This window comes from Aethalodelphis obliquidens, unplaced genomic scaffold (genome assembly GCF_003676395.1).
Source record: "Aethalodelphis obliquidens isolate GAN/ISIS:26980383/991018 unplaced genomic scaffold, ASM367639v1 scaffold1, whole genome shotgun sequence".
In the NCBI taxonomy this organism is placed as follows: Eukaryota; Metazoa; Chordata; class Mammalia; order Artiodactyla; family Delphinidae; genus Aethalodelphis; species Aethalodelphis obliquidens.
Window position 1 is genome coordinate 86,877,887 of NW_020837945.1, and position 19,718 is coordinate 86,897,604.

General features: G+C 39.3%; 1 protein-coding gene across 1 annotated transcript in view; it reads left to right on the top strand.

Moving 5' to 3' along the window:
- PEX5L (peroxisomal biogenesis factor 5 like) overlaps positions 1 to 15,992 on the top strand; it is a 109,880-nt gene extending 93,888 nt beyond the window's left edge. The window contains exons 9-14 of the mRNA XM_027111183.1: positions 15 to 158; positions 3,391 to 3,461; positions 4,769 to 4,966; positions 5,637 to 5,802; positions 6,187 to 6,344; positions 13,151 to 15,992. Of these exons, the coding sequence (XP_026966984.1) occupies positions 15 to 158; positions 3,391 to 3,461; positions 4,769 to 4,966; positions 5,637 to 5,802; positions 6,187 to 6,344; positions 13,151 to 13,355 (942 nt within the window). The 3' untranslated portion in view covers positions 13,356 to 15,992. The remainder of the gene's footprint in view (positions 1 to 14; positions 159 to 3,390; positions 3,462 to 4,768; positions 4,967 to 5,636; positions 5,803 to 6,186; positions 6,345 to 13,150) is intronic.
- Positions 15,993 to 19,718: the final 3,726 nt, after the last annotated feature.

Below are 19,718 nucleotides of genomic sequence, written 5' to 3' on the forward strand. Positions count from 1 at the left end.
CCTCTGTGTTGTAGGGATATTACTTTCACACTGAAAACCCCTTCAAGGACTGGCCTGGAGCATTTGAAGAAGGCTTAAAAAGGCTGAAGGAAGGGGACCTGCCAGTTACCATCCTGTTCATGGAGGCAGCAATTCTTCAGGACCCTGGAGATGCAGAGGTGTCATTTCCCTTCATCCTGCCGGGCTTGGAAAGAGGTGGACAGAGGGTGACAGAGAGTTCTGCTAGGTGGCATTTTCATCAAGTAAAGTTTCCCAAAGGAGTTAACGTGGCTAAGCCTGATATGTGTTTGAAAGTTACAAATAGGTACCTATTTTCTAACCAAATCTGCAGTGTCTACAGTGCCCAAAAATAAAAGGTGGAGACAGGAAACGGAAGACCAAAACTGCCAACCTAGAGGCTCAGCAGTAGTTTTCATGGGGCAGAGTATGAAATCGTACTCTGGGTCTAGAGCAACACCATATCTCACCCTTGATTTACTCACTCAGCATTTATTGAGCACCTATTGTGTCCCGAGAATTGTGCCAGGCATTGGCTTAAATTTTTTTTATAGATTTATTTATTTATTTTTATTTCTGGCTGCATTGGGTCTTCGTTGCAGTGCACTGGCTTCTCATTGCGGTGGCTTCTCTTATTGCAGAGCATGGGCTCTAGGCACCTGGGCTTCAGCAGTTGTGACTCACGGGCTTAGTTGCTCTGCGGCATGTGGGATCTTCCCGGAGCAGGGTTCAAATCCGTGTGCCCTGCATTGGCAGGCAAATTCTTAACCACTGCGCCACCAGGGAAGCCCTAAAGTATTGAAGAGGTAGAAAAAATGGACCAGTTGAAAGGACAGATTTGTGATCTATCTGGAAGACAAGTAAATAAATCAATGTAGTATAATAAATGCAGTGTCAAGAGTACGCACAGGAGAGCCGAGAGCAAGGGTTCTGACCCAGCCTTCCCCTCCAAGTGAATCCAAAGCTGAATTTTGAGGGAGAGAGGATTAAAAACTGCAGGGGAGTCCAGCTGTTTTTAAGAGGGAATGGTTTGTGGATGGGCAGAGGGACAGGAAACATTGGATCCATGGTGAGAAGGGGAGGAGACAGTGGCAGGAGAGGGGGGAAGAAGAGGTAGCCAAGAGTTGAACTTCATCCTGAAAGCCATGGGGAACCACTATGGGATACGATCAGATTCACATGTTAGAAAAGCCCCTTTCTCTGAGACATGAAGGGTGAGTGGAGATGGAGACTGGGAGACACCAAAGAGCCTTCTGCAATTTTATTTTGGTCCACTAATTTTCCCAAACTGCAAAGGCCTGTAATAAGACACTGGCAGGTATCAAATCTTCTTTTTTAGTTTGTAATTTTCAGGAAACATCTTATAGGGGGATATTCCCAGAGGAATTTGCAGAAATGTATTATATATGCAGTGCTGAGAAGGCAGTACAGAACAGTGGTTAAGCCTCTGGGCTCTGCTATCCTAACCATGTGGGTTCAAATCCCTGCTCTACCACTTGTTAGCCATGAGCCACGTGATCTGGGACAAGCCATTTAAACCCTCTAAGGTTCAGTTTCCTCACATGTAAAATGGAAATCACAATTATAACTATCTCATTGGGTGTCGTGAGGATAAGTTCATACAAATAAAATGCCCAGTTTAGTGCCTGGCACATCAATGTTTAGCCTTTATCATTATTATTGTTTGTACTTAGTTTGTATAGAAAGAACAAGTAAACTAATTATTGATACTACTTAAAGCACCTAGCATCTTGTTAGTCAAAATGTTGACAGTGAAATGAGATTGAATTGAGAGTTGGAATTCTGAACCAAAATATTGGTATTTTTAAAAGATCTAAGTATCAATGTAGAAGAGAAAGTCATTGCGTTAAGAGGAAACAACCCTCCCAACAAAATAGTGTCATCTTACATTTCTAAGTGCTATGTGTTTTCATATACATTATATCATTTGACGTAACAACCCTGGGAAGTTTAATAAAAAGGTATACATTATTATCCCAGGCTCATAACTGAGAAAATGAGGACACTTGGTAACTGATGGATCCTAGACCAGGACCCAGGGCTTCTCAATCGATGGAGAGCCCAACGCTAAGATAATGGACGATCTGTGAATGGTAAAAATGACACCACACCCAAAGGCTAGGAAGATGCCCCCAGAGAAAGACTGTTTCATCAATCTTTTCTTAAGAAGCATTCTAAGATGTATGAAAGGTGAAATCAAATTAGAAGCTGCTCTGTATATGTTTGAAAGATTTAAAAGAATCACTGATATTCTGGGGGGAGAAATACTTAGTATTTTTTTTATGAGTTTATATGGTATGTGTAATAATAACCCATGAGGGAAAAAGCCGATACAATTTTTACAGGACTTTAAGATGACTCCCTATGTTTTCATAGAGTTCTGTTTTAAAATGTTCATAGCATTGCTTCTCAAAGAAGAGAGTTATGCAAATCTTTTAAAATCCCTAAGACTCTGATACACGCCCAGCAAATCTGAGGACAATGTGTGTAATGAGAGGTTTTGTTGATGCGTATTGCACTTGTAATGGTGTAAGAAGTACTGTTCTTATAAGTATATAAGTAGAAATCTTTTATATTAAAAATTTTGATTCCAGATGCGGAAAACATTATCTGTTTGAAGATATTCTTCACATTATTGACCATTGCAAAGGATTAGAAACAACGTAGAGGAACAGGGGAATTGGTTGAGGGAATGATGGGATATCTGTTTAACAAAATTTAAATTAAAAAATATAAGGGAGATTTTATAAAAACATGAAAGTGCTGATAATGTAATATAAAGTGTAAATGTAGGCTATAAAAGTATATATACATTATGTTGCATTTTATATGTGTTTTATGCTTTTGAACAATGATTATATTAAGTGGTGAACACATTGTAGCGGGGTTCGTTTTGTTTCCCCTAGTTCCTAAATTTCCCGTTACCTCTTATAATAACTGCTTGACTTTCATTTATACAAACTAATTCTATTTTGTACATCTTGAGGTTCCTTATTGTAAACTTTAGACTATTTAGCTACATTTCTGAGTTATTTTTCTACCTCTTTTCCTGATAGATGCATCGTTTTATATATTTATCTTTTGATTTTAGGATACCTAATATCATGAAATCTCAGAAACTCAGAGGTTTCCATGAGCCACAGGAGAGAATAAATACTTAGAGTTTGTAAATAATGATGGAGAATTTTGACCCAGATGTCACAAGAGAGTTTGAATGAAGAAATGCATGTGATGTTTTTCCCTTTTACAAGACTCTCACAACCGAGACAGGCTGCTCTGCACAGAGGGATCTGTCACACGTAAACGAGCCAACTAAAGCACATGAGTGATTCTGCTTGCTTTTGTAATGTTGACATCAGTTGTTTTTTGTAGGCATGGCAGTTCCTCGGGATAACCCAGGCAGAGAATGAAAATGAACAAGCAGCTATTGTCGCCCTCCAGAGGTAGATGAAGCTAAGTGCAAAATCATGGGCCTGGTGGACACTTGATAATGGACTTCCTGTGGTTTCAGATTTGTCCTTTGACCCTTAAGTACACCGTAAAAATGTGACCAGGATAAGTGCCAAGATGCCACATATTACTTCCATTTAGCTCTGGAAAACAATTTATGAAGACATCGTGTTCTTAAATTGCAGTGTTTTACCAACTACAAATTGGCCTTCATTGGCACAAAAGAGTCTATGTCAAAAGCAGTCATAAAGTAGACTCGTTGAATCAATAGTTTTTAGCTTTCTAGCCTTTTGTGGCATCTGAAAGTTTTCTTCAGGAAAAACATACTCAAAATAATCTCAATGTAATTTTAGTTCCATGTGTCTATGGAGAATCTCCTGAGACAGTTTCAGCATCCTGAGCCCCTGACTGAAGTTCTAGACTACTTTGGTGGGCGTAGGATCACATCTTACTTGGTTAGAGCTCCTATTTAAACCCTGGGAAAATAGCCCCTACCAAATAGACTTTCACTTTCCCTACTCTTTCTTATAAATAAATAAATGTATATTTATTATACATCCATATATATGTAATCTCTTCCTAAAGAACCGATATAGGTTCTGTCTAGGGCTTGCTAAGCAAAGTCTTATCCACAGATCACCAGCATCGTCATCACCTGGGAGCTTGTCGTACCTGCACAACCTCAGGCTGCCCCCACCCCCAGGCCTATTAGATCAGAATCTGCATTTTACCAGATCCCCGGATGATTCTCATGCACATCAAAGTTTGAAAAGCCCTTGCCAGCGGCCAGTGGGGTAGCATGAGGGAGAGCAGCTGTAGCCCGTGCCTCCTAAACCCACATTAGTAGTTGAAACATGGGGAATTTCCCTCTCCTTTATGAAACACTGTATAGTCTTTCATTTCTTAACATCCAAATTTAGTTCAAGTCAGTTTGCTTTGTGGACAAGATACATTTAATATGTTGATAGTAGATCGGCATTAAAATAGTGATATTCCCTACTTCTCATTAGATAAACTAATTACTAATAAATTATATGCAGGATTAGCCTCATTTTCTATTGTTTTTAAACCATTTCATTAAAATTACCAAATCTAGCACTAATCAGGCTGAGTTTTAACTTTCTTAAAAATGTGCAGAGGTCCCAATTTTCATGTAGATAAATACGGTATTTCCAGAGACAACATAAACTTAGCAATGTTTTTGCACCATTTAATTGAGACCTCAAATTTTCTAAAGAACTGTTCAGACTCTGGCTCCAAAAAAAAATCTGAAATTGGCTTTTATTTTGCCTTCTTTCAGGTGCTTAGAATTGCAGCCCAACAACTTGAAAGCTTTGATGGCTTTGGCTGTGAGTTACACTAACACCGGACATCAGCAGGATGCCTGTGAAGCTTTAAAAAATTGGATTAAGCAAAATCCAAAGTACAAATACCTTGTGAAGAGCAAGAAGGGGTCTCCAGGCCTCACCCGGCGGATGTCAAAGTCTCCCGTTGATAGGTATCCTTCTCATTAAATTACATCCGTGTACACAATCACCTTCAGGACAACTAATGAGCCTCGGTCCCCACCACCACCCATTTCAGGATGGTTTGTAGGACAGCATTCTGCTGGAAGAGCAGCACTGACCACAAAGATTGATGCCGAGACCAGAGCCAAACTTTGGGCAAATGACCTACATTGTGGACACTCCCAGACGTTTATCTGAGTACCGTATTTCAAAGCCAAATGCTCTGGACATATAATTAACCTAAAATAAGTTATAATAAATACCAATGTGCCAAGTTTTGTAAAGCCTGAGAATTAGGTGTGGGGAAAAAGGAAAGTCCTTTCTTCTGGGAATTTTGTTTCTATCAGCAATAAATCATGATGTTAAATTCTCACTCAAGCCTTGGTAAACTTAGCCCTGGGGTTTTCTACATTGTCATCATAGGGTCCATGGAACTCTCCTCATCAAGACCTTACTTAGCACAGTCTTATCTGTGTACAACAACATATTTCGTGAAAATCAGCAGGTATTTTTTAACCTACAATATTAATAGTCCTCTCATTAAGCTAAGATATTTTAAGCAAGATTTTTCCAGTCTGTTCCCCTGAAACAGCAAACATACTAGTAAGTCACTTATGGTCAGACTATTTGGATTACAAATCTAACTTGTTTCCCTTGTAGCTCTGTTCTGGAAGGAGTGAAGGAATTATATCTAGAAGCTGCCCACCAAAATGGAGATATGATCGACCCAGACCTACAGACAGGTCTGGGGGTACTGTTCCACCTGAGGGGAGAATTTAATAGAGCAATAGATGCATTTAATGCTGCCTTAACTGTTCGGCCAGAGGTAAGTGCACAGCAAGAAACCATAAGATTCTCTGTTAAAAATAAGTTTTCACAGGCTACGTTTTGTGCATTTCTGCTGCACTTTATTTCCCTGCATCCAATGGTTTAAAGTGATCAGTACTGATATGCTACAGTGGCTGTTAATACTTAGATACCTAAAATAGAAACATGATTTGCCTGACAGCATCAAATAGTAGCTGCTCTTTGATGAATGAAAGTCATTTCAGAGGGTTGTCCATAAAGATTTTTGAGTAATTCACCTGTCATGGTCCTTGTCCATGAGCATTGGATACAGTTTTAGCTATCATCTTTCAGCAGGGAACAGGGGAATACTCTGTCATTGTGGCTTCTAGGGGTTGTTAGAGAGCTCTAATTTTGTCATCAGGACTATTCATTATGGAACCGCCTCGGGGCGACCTTGGCAAACGGAGACCGCAGCGAGGAAGCCGTGGAGGCCTACACACGAGCGCTGGAGATTCAGCCAGGCTTCATCCGATCCAGATACAACCTGGGGATAAGCTGCATCAACCTGGGCGCCTACAGGTAAAGTACGGCAGCAGGCTAACAACCAAGAGCTACGCTCAGGGCTGAGGTTAAATAATCTGAAAGGTTGTTTCCCAGTAAAAATACCTCCTTTTGTAATCTCCTCTTGTTAAGAGTAAGTTTCAAATCTTCAGATCTATCATTGGGGCATCTTGTGAAATGTACATTCCCAGGCCCCTCTCCCAGAGATTTTGATTGATTGGGGCTTAGGATAAGTCATCTGCGTTTTTAACACCCCCAAGGGCAACTCTGAGAAACATGAGCAGTTCGACCCTTCATTTCCCAGGTAAGGAAGAAAAGAACCATGGCGGGGCGGGAACGAGGGAACCCAGAAGAATGACTCAAGAGGGTCTCAAGGCCAGTTTTTGGCAAAGCACAACCAAGAATTCAGGTTTTCTAAACCAGGGGTCCCCAACCCCCGGGCCGCAGACCAGTATGGGTCTGCAGCCTGTACGGAACCGGGCCACACAGCAGGAGGTGTGTGGTGGGTGAGCGAGAGCGAAGCTTCATCTGCTGCCCCCATCACCCGCGTCACCACCCGCGTCACCGCCCGCGTCACTGCCATCTCCCCACCCCCGGTTGTGGAAAAATTGTCTTCTACGGAGCTGGTCCCTGGTGCCAAAAAGGTGGGGGACTGCTGTTCTAAACCTAATTTACCAGTAAAGTTAGTTATTAAAAGAAAAAGGAACAGATTTTTAAATGGTGGGTTTAGAGTTTGAAATGTCTTTCTCTCCTCTCTTGACCTCCTTATTATCATTCAGGTCTATATCCTCTGTCTGTTCCCCATCAACACGGACCATAAATGACCAAAAGTTTGGGTGATTTTTTTCTTCTTTCTTTTCCTATTTTTTCTATTTTCTAAACCAGGTATTACTTTCATAATTGGAAAAAAAAAGAGAAATTAATGTTAGTTTTAAACTCCACAAAAAATGTAAACCCTTTCTCATTCTCAGAAAGAGCCAGGCTCTTAGGATCAGACAGACTTGGGTTCAAATCATAGCTCTGCCATTTACTGGTTTTATAACTCTGGGCATATAACTTTGAGCCTCAATTTCTTCACTTTCATAAAAACAAAGAGGTAATAGTATCTATCTTGCAGGATTATTATTATTTTTTTTTTTTTAGTAAATTTATTTATTTATTTATTTTTGGCTGCACTGGGTCTTCGTTGCTGTGCATGGGCTTTCTCTAGTTGCCGCGAGCGGGGGCTACTCTTTGTTGCGGTGCACGGGCTTCTCTTGTTGCGGAGCACGGGCTCTAGGCACGTGGGCTTCAATAGCTGTGGCTCGAAGGCTCTAGAGCGCAAGCTCAGTAGTTGTGGCACACAGGCTTAGTTGCTCCGCGGCATGCGGGATCTTCCCGGACCAGGGCTCGAACCCGTGTCCCCTGCATTGGCAGGTGGATTCTTAACCACTGTGCCACCGGGGAATCCCCCTTGCAGGATTATTGTGCAGGTTAAATGTAATTGCCTAGCACAGAGCAGCTGCTCAATACCTAGTAGGCACTATTATTATGAGTGTTACCATTGCCATCATCATCATGATTATTATTATTATTTAGATAAGTCATGAGAGAGCTGCATAACTGGATTGCGGTCTTTTGACATCTGAAGAATTGCTGTCTCTGAACTGCGTTAGAGCATTGTGCCACTGGCAAATATTGAAGCTTTAGAAACTAGTTGCTGCATTTATACTCAAAGGATCTTAGAGAGAACATTAGTCACTGGATTACACTCTGTCTTCTATGAGGATCTTAGGTCAAAACCAAGAATAGCTGAGTGATTCCTGAGCAGCAGGTTTGTTTTATTTTGTGGATGTTGTGAAATGTGCCTCTGCAGAGGCCCTCTTCACCGCAGCTCCACAAAGGGCTGGAGTCAAATCTGTGCTGTCCGTTCCATATACTAGCTTCATTCCTGGCTCTGATTTCCCTAACCTGATTTTATCTTTACTACCTTTATTCACTGACTAGGTTGGTTCTTATGTACTTTATGACACCTTAGGCCCTTCTTTTGGAGCAAGGAGAGATGTAAATAAATGCATATGTACACATAGACATATTGAGTTCACTAAAGGAGGCCTTTTTAAAACAAAATCGAAGTATAGTTGATTTACAATGTTGTGTTAGTTTCTAGTGTACAGCAAAGTAATTCAGATATATATTTTTCCAGATTCTTTTCCATTATAGTTTATTACAAGATATTGAATATAGTTCCCTGTGCTGTACAGTAAATCCTTGTTGTTTATCTATTTTATATATAGAGTGTGTATCTATTAATCCCAAACTCCTAATTTATCTCTCCCCCACGTTTCCCCTTTGGTAGCCATAAGTTTGTTTTCTGTGTCTTGTGAGTCAGTTTCTGTTTGGTAAGTAAGTTCATTTGTATCATTTTTTTAGATTCCATAAATAAGTGATATCATATATTTGTCTTTCTCTGACTGACTTACTTAGTATGATAATCTCTAGGTCCATCCATGTTGCTGCAAATGGCACTATTTCGTTCTTTTTTATTTTTTTATGGCTGAGTAATATTCCATTGTGTGTGTGCATGTGTGTGTGTGTATGTATGTGTATACCACACCACATCTTCTTTATCCATTCGTCTGTCAATGGACATTTAGGTTGTTTCCATGTCTTGGCTATTGTAAATAGTGCTGCTATGAACAATGGGATGCATGTATCTTTTCAAATTAGAGTTTTCATCTTTTCCAGATATATGCCCAGGAGTGGGATTGCTGGATCATACAGTAGCTCTATTTTTAGTTTTTTAAGGAAACTCCATACTGTTTTCCATAGTGGCTGCACCAGTTTACATTCCCACCAACAGTGTACAAGGACTCGCTTTTCTCCACACCCTCTCCAGCATTTGTATTTGTAGACTTTTTCTTTTAATAAATTTATTTATTTATTTTTGGCTGTGTTGGGTCATTGGGTCTTCGTTGCTGCGCGTGGGCTTTCTCTAGTTGCAGTGAGTGGGGGCTACTTCGTTGTGGTGCGCAGGCTTCTCATTGCAGTGGCTTCTCCTGTTGAGAAGCATGGGCTCTAGGCGCATGGGCTTCAGTAGTTGTGGCACGTGGGCTCAGTAGTTGTGGCTCACAGGCTCTAGAGCACAGGCTCAGTAGTTGTGGCACACGGGCTTAGTTGCTCGGCTGCATGTGGGATCTTCCCAGACCAGGGCTCGAACCCATGTCCCCTGCACTGGCAGGCAGATTCTTAACCACTGTGCCACCAGAGAAGTCCCTATTATTTGTAGACTTTTTGATGATGGCCATTCTGACCGGTGTGATTATAGTTTTGATTTGCATTTCTCTAATAATTAGCGATGTTGAGCATCTTTTCATGTGCCTGTTAGCCATCTGTATGTCGTCTTTGGAGAAACGTCTGTTTAGGTTTTCTGCCCATTTTTTGATTAGGTTGTATGGTTTTTTGCTATTGAGCTGTATGAGCTGTTTGTATATTTTGAAGATTAATCCCTTGTCGGTTGTATCATTTGCAAACATTTCCTCCCGTTCCGTAGGTTGTCTTTTCGTTTTGTTGATGGTTCCTTTGCTGTACAAAAGCTTATAAGTTTGATTAGGCCCCATTTGTTTATTTTTGCTTTTATTTCTTTTGCCTTGGGAGACTGACCTAAGAAAACATTGGTACAATTTATGTCAGAGAATGTTTTGCCTATGTTCTCTTGTAGGAGTTTTATGGTGTCATATCTTATATTTAAGTCCTTAAGCCATTTTGAGTTTTTTATTTTTGTGTATGGTATGAGGGAGTGAGTGTTCTAATTTCATTGGTTTACACATTAAGCTTTAGAAAGGCCTCCTTTAGCATGTAAATTTTCTAAAGCTTTAGGATGAGTTTTAATTGTAACTCCTTAGTATAGAAAAAAATACTTGAGGGGCCAATAAAATATTTTCTTGACATTCACAGATGTAAGACTCAGTAGGGCAACTATTTGCAGGAGGCCATGAAAATCCATAATAGGTAGAAATGGACAAACTTTGTTGAGGTGTGAATTTTTTATCTCAAGCAGAAAGTCTCCTGTATAAGAGCAAGTCAATTTTAGGGTTGCCAGATAAAATGCAGAATGCCCAGCTAAATTTGAATTTCAGATAAATACCAAATATGTTTTTAAGATAAGTATTTCCCAAATATTGCATGGGATGTACTTATACTGAAAATTATTCATTGTTTATCTGAAATTCAAATTTAACTGTGCATCCTGTATTCTCGTTTGCTAAGTCTGTCCACTTGAATCAGATACTTTGGAATAGCAAAGTGTTTTGGCTAAAATGTGTGGGTCTTTTATTGTCATGTAGAATATGGGAAATTTTGTGAAGTAATAAACATCTTGCATTTTTTCCTGAGAAAAAAGGCCATCAAGAGAGACATAAGCCTTAAATGCATTCTGAAAATAAGTTTCACTTGCGGTATAAGTGGGTGCTTAGGAAATAACAACCCTCAATAGAGATGTGGCCCAGAAGAAAGCCAGGAGTTGGTATCCACCAGTCTTGGGGCTTCTCCCTCAAGAACCGCAGGTGTCTGTGTATGTAGCTATAACATGCGCTATTTGTCATCTCACACGTTCTGTACAGAGTCAAAGGCGAGCCCTCTCCTCCTACTGTATACAATTGAAATAAGGAGAGGAAATTGGCGTGAAACCTGGGTGGAGCTTAAAATGCTACCCTTTTGTCAGTAGGAGCTTCAAAGTAGAACTTAGACAAAAAAATCTTAACCTTTTCAAAAGTGAGGACCTCTTTTTAATTAAAAACAGAAATCTCATCCCATTTGATATGTGATGTTTTTAGTATTAGTATAATGAGGGAGAGCTACTATAAAATGAAGAATACTTTTAAATGAATGTGCTTTTTATTAATCGTGACATAACATTTAAAACAATTTAAACTTATTCATACATATACGTGTGTAGCATTTGAAAACTATTCCCACTTGTACACGTAGTCTTCTGAGTCCCCTCAAAGGCCTCTTGAGTTCTCAAGCTGGGGAAAAGGTTTAGACTATCTTCGTGAGAAAACCTGGAGTTGCTTGACGAGGCTAACAGGTTCGACTATTCTGTTACTCTCCACGGCCCTCGGAGACCAGTGCCACACATCGGGGCAGGAGCAGCCTGTGCGGGAGGGCATGCAGGAGGGCCTTCCAGCATCTTCCTTCCCCAGAGTTCTTACAGGCCTAGGATGATGAGAGGAATTGGAGTCACTGTCATTCGAGCTGCCTTCCTGTGCCGAGGAAGCCAGAAAGGGCCTCCAAAGTAAACTCTCCGTGTGCATCTGCTATCAATCCTCTTCTCTTCCTTGATTACAAGAAACCCAGAAGAGGGCTGATGAGAACACTCCCTTCCATTACCCAGGTTGCTACCTACAGCGCAACCATTCCCCAACTGCCCTTTACTTCTGGGCAGATCTAACAATATAGATGAGCAAATGCCTGGATCGTGTGCATTGGAATCAGAAATCCAGCCTCGCTTTCTTTATGGTTTCTTACCAGATGCTAAACAGTGACTACCTCGTAGAATTAAATGAGATCAAGTATGTGAAAAGCTTTTAAGAAGAGTACAGAAGATACAAGTGAAAGAGGCCTCATTCTTAGCAAAGACAAGTTTGTCAGATACATATGACACGTTCCTAGGTGACAGGAAAGCTGAAGGGGGCAGTCCCGGCCGGTACACCGGGCACGCAAGCAACAGAGCACGGTAATGGACCACGGGAGCTAGGCCTCTGGACAGCATCTGACTCAGTGGGTCACAAACTTTGTATTCTTGGGACCCCTTTCCACTTTTAACAATTATTGAGAACCTCGAGGGGCTTTTGTTTATGTGGGTTACACCTATCAATATTTACCATATTAGAAACAGAGAAAAGTTTGAGATTCATTTAAAAATAAACTAATTACATGTTAACATGAATTATATATTTTATTTAAAAAATTATTCTCCAAAACAGTTTAGTGAAGAGTGACACTCTTTTATCATTTTTACAAATTTCTTCAATATCTTGCTTATAGAAGACACATTCTCACCTCTGCTTATGCATGCAGTCTATTGGGATCACACATCATATAGTCACTGGAAAATTCCATTGTATATTCATGAGAAAATGAGAGTGACATGGTAAAATGACATCTCAGTATTATTATAAAAATAATTTTGACCTCACTGATCCCCAGACCACATGAAGAACTACTGACCTAACTTAATGATAGGAGCTTTCACATAAATGATTCAGCTGCACCTCACAGCAAGGCTTTAAAATGACTTTTATTCTCCCTGTAATACAGCTGGGGCAACTGAGGCTTGGAGAAGAAATATGCCTAAGGCTAAACAACTGGGATCCAAGTCCAGCTGCTTTGATAACAAACTCAACTCAGCCCGGCTGCCTCCTACTTTGAGAAAACTTAAACTAATGAGAAAAGTTAAGCTACTTCGTTTCTGAGTAAGGCCAGGTGCCTCCTCTGGTTATATAAATCACATCTGCAGATGTATTGAGTCTTCAAATCATTCCTGGAGTAGGGGAAAATCAAATGCATTAATGAGTTAGCAATGGTTTTGCTATTATTCTTCCTGTCCCACATGACATACCTAAAATAAAGTTTGCTCTCCTTTTTTCTGACTTCACTATATTTAACAATGACTTTTCACAGAGGAATAATGAGAGAATCAGAAAGTTGTTCACCTGATGATCCAAAACACCAGAGAGGTGATTTAGGATTTTTAGACTAAGATAACTTAATTCATTTATTTCTAAGTTTGCTAACTCTGAAATCTGTTGCATTTTTAAATGCCTGTTTTTCTACCCTCTTAGAGAAGCGGTCAGCAATTTTCTCACTGCCCTCAGTTTGCAAAGAAAGAGCAGGAATCAACAGCAAGTTCCTCATCCTGCAATCTCTGGGAATATCTGGGCTGCCCTCAGAATTGCCCTTTCTCTGATGGACCAACCGGAACTCTTCCAGGCAGCTAATCTCGGTGACCTGGATGTCCTCCTGAGAGCTTTCAACTTGGATCCTTGATGGAAAAGAAAAAAATAAAAAGAATCCCTGATCTGTGTAATTGTACTGAGAAACGCAAAACTATTTCATTATGAATTCCAAAAAGGATAAAATGGATGTTCAAAAGGCTATGGTGATATAACCCAAGGGAATTCCTACAGACAATGCCCAGTCTCTGTTCAGATCCAAAAGCACAAAACATTATATAGTCAAGGTCGGGCTCAGAAGAAGAATTGATAGACACAAACCAAGATTAAGTAACCGTGTGAATACTCTTCAGAAGCTGCAAGCATATTGCAAGTTCTTTGGGGTTTTGTCCCCACTTGCAGCTGATGACACATCTAAGGAACTTGCTCATGGGACACCTGGAGAAAGCACTGCCTTGGATCAGGGAATTGTGTTTCTGAACTGTCCCCTGAAATTCCCCCTTTTACCAGATTGAACATAGTTTGGGCCAAGGTGCATGCACATATATTAACTCTTGACTAAAGAGAGGCATTGCTTAAACCTGTTCCAATTTTAACTTTTATTGTTGCCCTTTGATTCCAGAGAGCGAGCTTTGCTGGCAAAAGCAGTTTTTGCACTAGAAATTTTTGCTCTTCCCAATCAAAACTTTTCTGGGATTGTATATATGCACTTTAATATTTTTGCCTTGCTGGAGTTTTGTTTTGCTGCTCCAATTTTTAACCTGGAGGTAAAAGATTAGAGAACTCAGCCTTGTTTGATCAACGGACCAAATAACAATTCCTGAAAATAGTTTTTCATAGCGTAGGGTTTTGAAGGAACGTTTTTCTTAAAGCAGATATGACATGGGGTGTAGTATGTCAAACACAGATCTTATTCACATGCTTTTCTGGGACTGTATGAACTGAAGCAAGAGATAAAGTAGTACCTCTTCACAAATTCTGTGCAGGAAGGAAGTTTGATGATATTGTGATTTCTGCTGAGTTAACATTAACTTGCCTAAATGTCGTATTTTCCTTGCTTTCTAACTGCTGTGCACATTTAATATTCCTTTTAAATTGTTAACATTTTAAATAGTATTTAAAAGTGATAAATACATCTTTTCCTTAAAATTATGTGTTTTCTTAGTTCCATAATAATCTGCACTGCTCACCCTTTTGCATTCTAAGTGATAGAAGATCAATATTTTCTAGCTGAACCTCACTGAATGTCAGTGGTTTAATATGCAAGATGCATGCCTGGCGTTCACTTTGAACATTTGTCAAGCATCAGGAATTTTCTGCTGGTGGTGATGTTTAATTGGTTATATTCCACTCAGTTCTTCAGAGCGTTTTGTGCCTGTTGGGAGTTTGGTGATTAGTTGAAAAGACACCATTTTTTAAAGAATTAGAAAAATTGTTTGCAAAATGGTAACCAAAATATAATTTCACTGATGGTCCAATTCTAGTAATTTATCCTGGGAAGTTGTCCCATTCTTCTTTATTGTGTCTCCTTCCTTCTTCCAGAATCTTCCCCAAAGCAATCTGATCCCAACTTTTTCTTCATATTCTTCGGTTAGTAACAGCTGGTTACATTCGTGATTATAGTTACCCTGCAAAACAGCATTTGGGTCAAGAGTATAATTGACTGGGGAGTTAGCTTCTACTGGGAGAGGGGAGAGGAAATGTATATACATGCTGAGACATCAAACTCCAGGTACAGGCAGAAATCCTCTCTTCCGTTATGTTGGAAGTCTCGGTGGGTAGGAAGGGATCCCAGGGACACATGAAACCACTTGAGGCTTCCATACATCATAACCTATTCTAGTTCATAAAGACAAAGAGTTGAGGGCACTGTGGTGGTGCCAGGCATTTATCTTTATGTCAAAGCCCACCTGGGCTAGGTGATGCCTCCAGCTGGCCAGCAGGAGGCAGGGCATTAAGGCATTCACTGCTGGGCAGGAGTCACAACCCAGACTTGGCCTCCTTCACTGAAGTCTGAGAAGCAAGATAAAACTCGACAATATTTTCTAAAGAATAAATGGTATCCTTTAGAATTTTAGCATCTTAGAAACTCAGTCTGGGGAAGGACTCTTGGGGCCCAGTCTCCAACCCATGACAGCTGCCTGCTTGAATATCCCCGATAGAATAGCATCCATTCTGTGCATGTTCTTCCTCCCAATCCCTGTGCATTCACTGGCTGGCCAGCTGACGTGCATCCATCATAGTCCATTAGGAGCAAACTTCACACGTGTTCTATTTATGGTGTCATTGTATACTTTCAGCAGTCACTGAATTTTGCAATAACGATAGGCTGTTTTCTTAGCCTTGCTGGCACTACCTACATGAGATCAGTAACAATTTAAAGACTGACAGTAGGGTAAATGTGGGATGTTTTGATTTGATTGTTGCTAAGTGGTGGCAAATTTTGCTGCCCAAGTTTTATTTTGCCTTTGGAATACAAAGTAACTTCGAGCTCCAAAGAGTTGCGTTAGAGGAGACAACCTTCCATTCCCGTCATAATTGGATCATGTGCAGAGCATTCAGTAAGATTTTCTGCAAGACACCTGTGTAAGTCAGAACCAAGATTTTCATAGGCTGTTACCTGTCAAGAAGCGCAGAATTGTTGCCCAAGGAGTTTTTCAATAATTTTTTTTTAATTGACGTATAGTTGGTTTACAATGATCTGTTAGTTTCTCATATACAGCAAAGTGATTGTTATACATATGTATACATTCTTTATATCTTTTGCCATTATCGTTTATCACAGGGTATTGAATATAGTTCCCTGTGTTATACAGTAGGACCTTGTTGTTTATCCATTCTACATATAATAGTTTGCATCTGCTAACCCCAAACTCCTAATTCATCCCTCTCCCACCACCTTGCTTTGCAACCACAAGTCTGATCTCTGAGTCTGTTTCTCTTTTGATTTGTATTTTTTCCCCATTTTTTTTACTTTCTATTTTATATTGGAGTATAGCTGATTAACAATATTGTGATAGTTTCAGTGTACAGCAAGTGATTCAGTTATACAAGCACATGTATCTCTTTTTATTCAAATTCTTTTCCCATTTAGGTTGTTACATAATATTGAACAGAGTTCCCTGTGCTATACAGTAAGCCCTTGCTGGTTATCCATTTTAAATACAGCAGTGTGTACATGTCAATCCCAAACTCCCTATCCCTTCCTCCCCTTGTGTCATATTTTAAATTCCACATATAACTGATAGCATATGGTATTTGTCTTTCTCTGATTTACTTCACTTTGTATGATAATCTCTATGTCCATCCATGTTGCTGCAAATGGCATTATTTCGTTCTTTTTTATGGCTGAGTAGTATTCCACTGTATACATGTAACACATCTTCTTTATATGGACATTTAGGTTGTTTCCATGTCTTGGCTATTGTGAATAGTGCTGCTATGAACATTGCATGTATCTTTTTGGATTATAGTCTTCTCTGGGTATATGCCCAGGAGTGGGATTGCTGGATCATATGGTAACTCTGTTTTTAGTTTTTTGAGGAACCTCCATACTGTTCTCCATAGTGGCTGCACCAACTTACATTCCCACCAGCAGTGCAAGAGGGTTCCCTTTTCTCCACACCCTCTCCAGCATTTGTTATTTGTAGATTTTTCAGTGATGGCCATTCTGACCAGTGTGAAGTGGTACCTCATTATAGTTTTGATTTGCATTTCTCTAATAATTATTGATGTTGAGCATCTTTTCATGTGCCTGTTGGTCATCTGGATGTCTTCTTTGGAGAAATGTCTATTTAGGTCTTCTGCCCATTGTTGGATTGGAATGTTTCTTTTGTTGAGTTGTATGATCTGTTTGTACATTTTGGAAATTAAGACCTTGTTGGTCACATCACTTGCAAATATTTTCTCCTAGTGTGTAGGTTGTCTTTTTGCTTTGCTTATGATTTCCTTTGCTGTGCAACAACTTATAAGTTTGATTAGGTCCTATTTGTTTATTTTATTTCTATTGCTTTGGGAGACGGACCTAAGAAAACATTGGTACGATTTATGTTAGAGAATGTATTGCCTATGTTCTCTTCTAGGAGTTTTATGGTGTCACACCTTATATTTGTCTATAAGCCATTTTGAGTTTATTTTTGTGCATGGTGAGAAGGTGTGTTCTAACTTCATTTATTTACATGTGGCTGTCCAACTTTCCCAGCACCACTAGTTGAAGAGACTGTCTTTTTTCCATTTTATATTCTTGCCTCCTTTGTCAAAGATTAATTGACCGTAAGTGTGTGGGTTTATTTCTGGGCTCTCTATTCTGTTCCATTGATCCCTATGTCTGTTTTTGTGCCAATACCATGATGTTTTGATTACTGTAGCTTTGTAATATTGTCTGAAGTGTGGGAGGGTTATGCCTCCTGCTTTGTTCTTTTTCCTCAGTATTGCTTTGGCAACTCTGGGTCTTTTACAGATCCATATACATTTTAGGATTATTTGTTCTAGTTCTGTGAAAAATATCATGGGTAATTACATAGGGATCACATTAAATTTGTAGATTGCTTTGGGTAATATGGCAATTTTAACAATATTAATTCTTCTAATCCAAGAGCATGGGATACCTTTCCTTCAATAATACTTTTTTGATTTTTATTTTATTTTATTGGAGTATAGTTGATTTACAATGTTGTGTTAGTTTCAGGTGTACAGCATAGTGATTCAGTTATACATATATTCTTTCTTTTTCAGATTCTTTTCTCATATAGCTTATTACAGAACATTGAGTAGAGCTCCCTGTGCTATACAGGGTCCTTGTTGGGTATCTATTTTATGTATAGTAGTGTGTGTATTTTAATCCCAAGCTCCTAATTTATCCCTCCTGCCATGTTTCCCTGTTGGTAACCCTAAGTTCTCAAAATCTGGGTCTGTTTCTGTTTTGTAAATAAATTCATTTATACAGTGAGACTTTTAAACAAAATTTAATAAAAACAGTTACTAGAAAGCACATGAAAGTTTATAGAAATCAGGGCACCACCAAAAATAAAGTAGCAAGATTTTAGAACAGTCTTTATTGTATACATTTTTTTTTAACTGTGACACATTTTTTAAGGCAGCACTGTTTTCTGGCATCTTATCTCCATGGTGTGAAATTGTCATTTAAATTACTCTTTCCATTTGAAAGGGTAGGTAGGGTGTTTTGGGTTACCTTCTGGGGCATTCTGGGAAGGCGTTGAGTATCTTTTGTGTTACTGAGTAATAAATAGCCTAAGATCTCTTAGAAGTTGGTAATACTTTACTAGCATGACCACTCAATTTCATAAACGTGACTTTTGAGGACCAATTTCACTAGTCAATGGAATGAAAATGCAGAGAAAGCCAGTGATCATTGCTGAATTTCAAAATATAACTGTGTCTAGTGAGCTATTTCTATGTGCTCCTGTACCTTCACAGTGAGGTGGAGGAGGGTTAGGGAAAAGGAGAAATAAGGCATCCACTTACTGGGCCAATCACATTGAGTCATCATTCCCCTTGCTTTCTCCCAAGCTCACTCCCGATGACTCCTTGAAAGAAAGGCAGATCTTATCCACCAGGAAACGTTAGTAGAAAACTATGAGCTGTGCTTTCTCAGTTGATCTGTGTTTCAACTAGAATGGCAAATTTGTGATACTTAACTGGGTTGGAATGTCCAGTACCCACTCACTTTCAGAGGTTTCTGCCACTTGCCTCATTCTTTTCTTTGAAGGAACTATTATGTTAAATCTTAGCACCATGTCTAGACATTAATATCATGTAAATCTTTCTAGTGTATTTGTGCTATACAAGCAAGACTTGAATACAACTGTAGCTAGTCCTACTTATAACAGGAGGTCCCAAACTCTGTACCATAAACATTGTCTGTCTGTGAGAGCCTTGGGAATAGAGAGAAAAAGCAAGATGGTTGTTTTGTGTTCCGTCCTCATTTGTCCCTGAATCGGCTGGACTGTAATAAGTTAGTTGTGGTGGTGGTGGTGGTTTTATTTCTTGAAATGCTTCTAGAAGCATTCTAGTAACAGGGTATTCTGAAGGCTTAATTTGTGTGCCATCTTTCTGAGGCCTTCTGTTTTAGAAATTATTACACATGCAATGCATGATTTCAACTTTGTAAAAATAATTTCAAATGTATTCCCTCGCCAGATTTTACTGCACCATTTCCTGATCATTTCAGTATTTATAGAACTGGTTGAAATTAAACTGTTTTGAACTAAGAAGTAGACAGATCTATATATTTTTTAAGAGGGTTTGTAGATGAACTCTGGCATAAGGTTTGTAAAAAGGCAGTTTTTAAAAAATGAAACATATAACCTCACATACCAAAATAAAGCATGCATTAGCACTTGCAAATCTGCCTACTCAGATATTAACCAAAGCATGCAAAATAACTTTACTGAATGTAAATTTACCCAGTGCATGATTAAGTCAGTCTCATAGGTTA